At 41.3% G+C, this 8,227-nt stretch overlaps 1 protein-coding gene across 1 annotated transcript; it reads right to left on the bottom strand.

The window, feature by feature from the left end:
* Positions 1–3,463: 3,463 nt before the first annotated feature.
* On the bottom strand, positions 3,464–8,081 carry rbmx2 (RNA binding motif protein X-linked 2). Its single transcript, XM_085421406.1, has 6 exons — positions 7,996–8,081; positions 7,041–7,156; positions 5,977–6,028; positions 5,775–5,904; positions 4,277–4,460; positions 3,464–4,189 (listed from the first exon to the last, which is right to left on the bottom strand). Exons 1-6 carry the CDS (start codon positions 7,998–8,000, stop codon positions 3,780–3,782), a joined length of 897 nt encoding a protein of 298 aa, XP_085277532.1. The 5' UTR covers positions 8,001–8,081; the 3' UTR covers positions 3,464–3,779.
* Between the last annotated feature and the right edge of the window lie 146 nt (positions 8,082–8,227).

Raw genomic sequence — 8,227 nt, 5'->3', positions numbered from 1 at the left:
AAGCATGAGGACGCACAGGGAGGTCCACAACCCGGGACGCTCGTGTCCACAGACACACTCAACAATAATCACTTTCACGCCGACTTTCCATGAAATATTTTGAGATATTGTAAATGAAGCTAAAGGGACAGTCTATTTTCTAAAGATTTATTCCTCCCACTCTTTGTTTTCACACGTATTTGTGCTGCTGTTTGAGATTTCCAGAGTACGTTTTCTACGCTCACGGTGATGTTTCTGTTGTAAAGCTCAGTTTGTGATGTTTCTGTAATAAACAGGTTTGTTTACGCTGACCTTCATGTTGCTATTCCTCCTTCCATTAATAAACTGAACTTCTCCTCATCGTTTGGAGTACACCAAAATATTTTAACATTTCAGTTCGAAACCATCAGTAAAAAAATGAGCATCAAATTTTTTACCATATTTGGAAAAGAGGGTGGTGTACGTATTAAACTGGCTTCACTTTGAACTTAGGCTGATGCTGTGTACTTTCAGCTAGAGACACGATTTAGTCTTTAAGAAAATACCAGGACACCAAATATTAAAGTTGTTTTCATCTTTTTCACATTTTTTGCTGCTTTTGCTCAAAGTTTAGGCTTTTTTTTTGTTTTATTTTTTTTAATTTTTTTTTAGGTACCTGCTAAGTGCCAGAAAGACACTGTAGTTTGAGGACGTTCCCTCAGGAGCAGGTTCAAGTTCTCTCTGAATCCATCCTGTGACCATATTTATGACACAGTAACAGAAAAAAACTTTTGTGCAAAAACTCGCAGTTCAAAAACTATTTTGATAAAAGATACGATCTTGAATTTGGAAGGACTGGGTCACAATCCAAATTTCACAAATTTATTTGCTCCAGAGTGACAGGAGGTGGAGATGTTGTCATGGCAACAATTCTGAGGACTGAAGCTCAACTGACAGCTGAGCTTATTAGAATCTGACGGAGTCTTCAACAGGCACCTTTACTCAGTTTAGCTTACAGCAGCAGTTTCTTCAAGGTGCTTTGTATTGTAAGGTGAGGAGTCTACAATAATAAGGAGAAAACCCCCAAAATCAGACGACCCTGATATTAGCAAACACTTGGCAACAGTGGGAAAGAAAAACTCCCTTTTAACAGGAATCTCCAGCAGAACCAGGCTCAGGGAGGGGCGGGGCCATCTGCTGGGGGTGAGGGGAGGACGACAGGACAAACAGCCAGAGATTAATAAAAAGTTTAAGTCATGTTATCATCCATCCTTCCAAGTACGGATGGATGATTCAATGCAGAGAGATCTATTAACACATAGTGAGCGAGAAAGGTGACTGGAAAGGAAAAACTCAATGCATCATGGGAATCCCCGGCAGCCTACGTCTATTGCAGCATAACTAAGGGAGGATTCAGGGTCACCTGGTCCAGCCCTAACTATATGCTTTAGCAAAAAGGAAAGTTTGAAGCCTAATCTTAAATTAGAGATAGTGTCTGTCTCCTGAATCCAAACTGGAAGCTGGTTCCACAGAAGAGGGGCCTGAAAACTGAATCCCCATGAATTACAGTCGTCCAGCCTGGAAGTAATAAATGCATGAACTAGTTTTTCAGCGTCACTCTGAGACAGGATATTTCTAACTTTAGAGATGTTGCACAAATGGAAGAATGCAGTCTTACATATTTGTTTAATATGTGCATTGAAGGACATGTCCTGGTCAAAAATGACTCCAAGGTTCCTCACAGCGTTACTGGAGGCCAAGGTAATGCCATCCAGAGTAAGAATCTGGTTAGATACCATATTTCTAAGCTTTTCAGGGCCGAGTACAATAACCTCAGTTTGATCTGAATTAAGAAGCAGAAAGTTAGCGGCCATCCAGGTCTTTATGTCTTTAAGACATTCCTGCAGTTTAACTCATTGGTGTGTGTTATCTGGCTTCATGGACAGATAGAGCTGGGTGTCATCTGCATAGCAGTGTAAATGTATGCTATGTCTTCTAATGATGCTGCCTAAGGGAAGCATGTATAATGTAAACAGAATTGGTCCTAGCACTGAACCCTGTGGAACTCCATAATTAACCTCAGTGTGTGAAGAGGACTCTCCATTTACATGCACAAACTGGAGTCTATTAGATAGATATGATACAAACCACTGCAGTGCAGTACCTGTAATACAGCATGTTCTAACGCTCTAATAGGATATTATGGTCGACAGTATCGAACGCTGCACTGAGGTCTAGCAGGACAAGCACAGAGATGAGTCCACTGTCAGAGGCCATAAGAAGATCATTTGTAACCTTCACTAAAGCTGTTTCTGTGCTGTGCTGAGCTCTGAAACCTGACTGAAACTCTTCAAATAAACCTCTGCAGATGATCTGTTAGCTGTTTGACAACTACTCTTTCAAGGATGTTTGATATAAAGGAAGGTTGGAGATTGGCCTATAATTAGCTAAGACTGCTGGGTCTAGAGATGCTTTTTGAGTAAAGGTTTAACTACAGCCAGCTTGAAGGCCTGTGGTACATAGCCGATCATTAGAGATAGGTTGATCATATTTAAGATCGAAGAATTAATTAATGGCAGGACTTCTTTGAGCAGTTTTGTAGGAATGGGGTCTAAAAGACACGTTGATGGTTTGGAGGAAGTAATTATTGAAGTTAACTCAGAAAGATCAACTGTTATGAAAGTATTGTAATATCAGTGGCATTGGATTTGGTATTTTCTCTAATGGTTAAAATGTTATTTTACTAGTTTATGTTAAAGGAATAGTTGGCTCAACAGCATTTTTGTCAGCCTGGAGACGAACCTGATGTTCTTTTCATCAATCACTGATGAAAAGAACATCAAGATATTTGAGCTTTACAGAGGCCCGTTTTGTTGAAGAGCAAGTTCTACCAGGGACTCACGTACTTGTGATCTGAGGCATTTGTTTTCAGAGGACCCAGTATCCAGAGTCCTTGCACAGAAGGTGTAAAATTATTAACATGATCAATCTCTTTGCGAGTTCAGGTAGCTGCTCTGAGCTGTGGTGGTACACAGCTACAAGAAATCCTTTAACTTAGTGACAGCACTTTCAGAAAGTCATCTGCTGTGATGACGTATGTTACCCACTGCTGTGGAATCCATTATTGTAGATTTTAATGTTATTAAGAAATAAATGAGGGCTTCAGGGATTATTATTAAATGATGTTCAGTTTCTATGGCACAAATGCCAGAACAGGCTCCAGAGTAGACCTCATTACTGTAGTATCTCTACATTAAAATATGTGCTTTGAGGTGACTGTTGGTGCTGCATCAATAAACTAATCGATCTAATAGATTAAATGTACTGTTGATGTTATTTTCCGCATTTACACGAATGTTTAAATCTGCCATTGAAATTATTTTTCTGAGCAAAGCACAAAATCACAGAAGTCTTTTTCATTTATGCGACTCTTTCCAAATGTAAACAAACTGAGGCATCATCGTGATGTCACCAGGACGGGCTTAAAATCAGTTCATGCCAAAACTAGAAATATTGATTTATTGTAAAACAAACATCAACGTTTTGTCAGACAGACGTGTGGACTTCAAGCTTTTCATGTAAAGTTTAAACAGAAGCTGAACTTCAGACTCGCTGTGGTGCGATGAGCCAGCAGTGACACCAGTGCTGGGCTGAATGTTTCAGAGCTCACACAGGAGCCAGAAGCATTTTCATTTAGGAATAATGCATAAAAGGCTGACATGAACGAAATATCAAATGAATATCTAAGAATGGACTAAAACATATTCATCTGTGTTGATTTCAGCTTGGATTTAAACATGTCTGTCTCCCATGTTCTTCTTCTACCTCCTCCTGTCATCGTCTCTGTCTCTCTCCCTTCGCCTGTCATCTCTGTCCCGATCTGCGTCTCTTCTTCTTTCTCTTTCCGTCTCTCGTCTTCTATCATTATCTCTGCTTCTGTCATTCTCCCTCTCGTGACCCCTCTTCTTTTCTTCCTCTCTCTGCCGATCTGCGTCTCTCCTCCTCCTCTCCTCCTCTTCCTCCCCTCTCAGTCTCTCGTTGTGTCTCGCTGTCTGTCCATTCGGTTGTCCTCCTGGCTTTGGCGGCGGCCCTCTCTGGTTGTATTTGTCGTACCCGGCGTCCTCTTTCTCCTCTTTGACTCTGACTGAAACAGGAGGTGGTGATGAAGAAGAGGCTCTGCTCTTCCTGTCCTTCTTCTTCTCCTTCTTCTTTTTCTTCTTCTCTTTCTTGTCTGAAACAGAGAGCGCAGAATGAAGATAAATAAAAATCCACCTCATCTTGTGTCAGGCGGGTTTCACACGACAGGATGTGACATCACCTTTCTTGGGCTTCTTCACAGGTACGGCGTACTGCTCGTCATCCTCAGAGGAGGGGGAAGACTCGCCGACTTTGGGAGCGCAGCCCTCCTCCCTCAGATGCTTGGTCACGTCGTCGATGTCCTCGCCGTCTTTGGGGGGTCGGTAGTCTTTGACGTGGTCAACGCGAATCGTGCGACCTTTGATCTGACAGCACAAACCAACAGTCAGAGATCAACTCTCACTGGAACCTTTAAAGTCCCGAAGTCAATCGAACAACCAGCCACCGCGTCACAAACAGCTGATAGTTTACGTACATTAACTTCAGCTTCACACGTTGAATATTTGCAGACTCACACTTGACAACAACATTAACAGGAATTAAAATTCATCGTTCAGTCTCTGAGCCAGGGCTGAGACTGGCCTTTACTAACTGCCTTCATATGAGTATTTAAATAAGTCTGTCATCTGCTGCCTCACATCCATGTAGGAAAATGAGGTTCATGATTGTTTCTCTAGTCTGACATCATGATCTGGCTTCTTTTAATAGAAAAATCAAAGTAAAAACACTCCCAGGAAAAAGGTTTTCTGTCAACACAGGAGCTCGAACCCTCTGGATGTTTCCGTTTTCTGATAATTTGCTGGAAAAAAATGAAAAAAAGAACTGCATTCTGGGTCATGTGACCATGTGGGATAGATGTCGGCTCACAACAAGCTCGAGGACATGAACGTTTAAATCTACATGAGTCAGGTGGCTTATCATGTAGCCACGACTCCTTCAGGGCCATTAAAACAACATTAGTGTTCACCTGCTCCTCATCATAGTTCGGACAGACCACGCTGATGACACAACTTTACATCCGAAATTTTACAATTTCTTAAGAAACCTGGATCATCATCTCTGCAGCTGTTCCCTGTAAAACTCTAGTAAAGTGAGTAAAAGGGATGAAGCACAAAAAGGCCCCGCGTGCCCGATACCCTCGAAAAACCTTCAGGATCTAAAGTCGTTCTGTCAGTGTGAGAGCGAAGTGCTCTAACAGGGTGATTATGGTGCTACAAGGTCAGGCTTTGCAGCGGGTTTCTAGGACATCCTGATAATAATGAATTACAGTCGTCCAGCCTGGAAGTAATAAATGCATGAACTAGTTTTTCAGCGTCACTCTGAGACAGGATGTTTCTAACTTTAGAGATGTTGCACAAATGGAAGAAAGCAGTCTTACATATTTGTTTAATATGTGCGTTGAAGGACATGTCCTGGTCAAAAATGACTCCAGCATTTCTTAAATCATTAAACTGTAGTTTAACTTTATTTGTGTCATCTGGTGGCTGGATAAATACAGCTGGGTATCATCTGCATATCAGTGAAAGCAGATGTAGTGTTTTCCTGTGTAACACAAACAGTATCATTAGACACACAGGACTCTGTGGACCTCCATGACTGACCTCTGTGTCAACAGGAACAAACTGCAAGCTACGAGTCAGACGAGATTCAGAGCAGCGCAGCAGAGTGTGTCCTTTCACCTTAATGCTGTTGAAGTTGTCGACGGCCAACACGGTGCTCCTCTGGTCCTCATAGCAGATAAAACAGAAACCTTTGGACTTTCCGGTCTTCTTGTCACGCACGAGGTTGATGTTGACGATCTCTCCATACCTGACAGGACAAAGTGAATCTTGGTGCTCCCCATCTGTGAGTAGTGTAGTTAAGAAATGATGAGGTACTTACTGAGAGAAGACACAGATCAGGTCTCCTTCAGTCAGCTCGTATGGAAACCCTCCTGCAGAAAACACAACATCCAAAACGCTGCTTATTCATTCTCCAAAAACCTTTCATTACTTCATCACTAATGTCAGCAACATAAACACTGCAACAACACAAAACATCCAGCAGATGCACACAAAACAACACTGCTGTTTCCAGTATAAACACCTTTATTAAAGCTGAAGATACCATGGTTGGTAATGGTTCAGAGTGTTTCATGTAAAAGGAATATTTCCAAAAAGCCAAGTCTTCATCAAACCCCTTCTCCAGAGGTGTGACTATGAAACAGCATTTGTGGTTTTTAAACTAGCTTCACTTTGGTGTTACAAAAGTGGTTCATTATTACCACCTCAGTAACTTATGCTTATGACGCACAGCTAACCTGCTCCAGAGCACGTGATGTTCAAGATTATAGGTCAGCTGGTAGGAACTCACCATCACCTGACCAATCAGATCTCTGAACAGCAGCTTCACCATCGCTGGAATCACTCAGAGTACAGATTTTAAGGCGGTCTGAGGGTTTTTGTATTCGATTTTAAGTGGGAATTTTCCACACAGACTACACGATCTGAGATGTCTCATGGATCTTCCAGATTGAGTGAAGTCATTTTCCAGAGATCTGATTGGTCCATAGGGACCATTTTTTGATACCCGTCGATCATTTATCTGGAACATATGAAATATCGGTCTATGAAAAACCTCTTAAGCTCACTAATACATGACACGTGGAGCTTAAGCCGATCAGGAAGAGTCAAAAAGTTTGTGCTGCAGAGACAGAAACTTTGAAGCAGAAATGACAACCAATGGGAGCACAGGACATCCCTGACTGACCAATGACCTTGGCAGACTGGTGACCACCTGTCAGCCAAGAGGCAAAGGATGGTGAATGATTCAGTCATGTGAGGATGTGGCTTCTAAAGAAAAGCCTTTACTTCCTCCCAGTTTACATTTTCCCCTCAACTTTAAACTAATGATTATTTTCATTATCTGCTCATCTGTGGATTATTCAGTTTGTCACGCAGTCTCACCAACAAAGACCCAGGCGCTGTCTTTGTACTCGCTGTGCCAGGAAACGGACTCGTTGACCCCGAGGCTGGCTTCACGCTCGTTCAGCTCATTTATCAGCTTTACCTTCGTTAGAGGACTGAAAACAGAGAGAAAACAAAGTGTTTCCTTTTCAGAATCCTGGTTCATAATCTGTAATTAATATGTGACAGTCATCTGCTTTCATCTCGTACAACCCAGCGTTTAAGTTTTATTTCTGCAAGGCTAAATTTGAGGATTTGGAGAAGAAACATGAGCTTAATCATATGAGTTTATAATAAAAAGGCAAAAATATAAAAAGACATAAGCCATAAACAGTAAAATATAAAAGAAATGTAATTTAAACCTAAACATAAGGCACAAACAGAACTGATTTTAAGACCACTGATTCCAGATATGTGGAGCGCAATGACGTCTGTTTCTACAGACCAAACTCCATTCAGATTATGACTGATTTAAAGCCCCGTGAACACACTGACAGGAACGCAACACGGGTGTTTGTGCTCTGTGAAGCTCTGATTCGTTTTTATTTTAGTGAGCTAACACACATCCCGCAACGGTAAAGAAAATCGCCTATCGCCAAAACAGGAGGCGATGATCACCTCTTCAAACTCTGGTCCAAGCTTCATTTTATGCTATTTTACTGAATGCCGAATTGAAATAAGGCTCCTGTAATTGTATAATAACCGCAGAAAGTGTGTCTGATTATTTTATGGGGAAAAGTTGGTGGAAAATAAACATAAAATCTCAGGTTTTCTGAATGGATTCTGGGAGACGAGATTGTACATGAAGAAGTACTCAAACAATCTTCATGCTGGCGCTTTTGGTAGCGAATAGTCATTTTCGAATGGCTATAATCATTACCGAATAGTTGTCATTGATCAGTAAACGATAAAAAAAAGCTTAAATTAAACGCTTAATAAGAAAATAATTACTTACTTCATGATCGACTATACGGTTTGTACATCAACGCTGTGCTGAAAATGGCTAATCTCAGGCAGAAACAACTTCCGTTTGAATTTCCGCCTCTGCTAGTGCTGCCCCCTGCTGTTAGGATGTCTTTAAAACGAGCTACATTTACACGGCTAAATGTCTAAACTGTCATTAGTGTGAGTGACACTAATTGATATTGATAGAAAGACGATGTAGCTATAAAGGCTATTTATGGGGT

The sequence above is a fragment of the Rhamphochromis longiceps genome, linkage group LG10, assembly GCF_057381845.1.
Source record: "Rhamphochromis longiceps isolate RC_006_pf linkage group LG10, R_longiceps_female_GT1.1, whole genome shotgun sequence".
NCBI lineage: Eukaryota > Metazoa > Chordata > Actinopteri > Cichliformes > Cichlidae > Rhamphochromis > Rhamphochromis longiceps.
This window is presented reverse-complemented; position numbering and strand designations above follow the sequence as displayed.

Excerpts from the sequence above, each read along its gene's own strand:
- rbmx2 (XM_085421406.1), bottom strand. Across the intron at positions 6,029-7,040 it reads CAGCGCCTGGGTCTTTGTTG|GAGGGTTTCCATACGAGCTG; the intron begins GTGAGACTGCGT and ends TGTTTTCTGCAG. Across the intron at positions 4,461-5,774 it reads ACAACTTCAACAGCATTAAG|ATCAAAGGTCGCACGATTCG; the intron begins GTGAAAGGACAC and ends TTGTGCTGTCAG.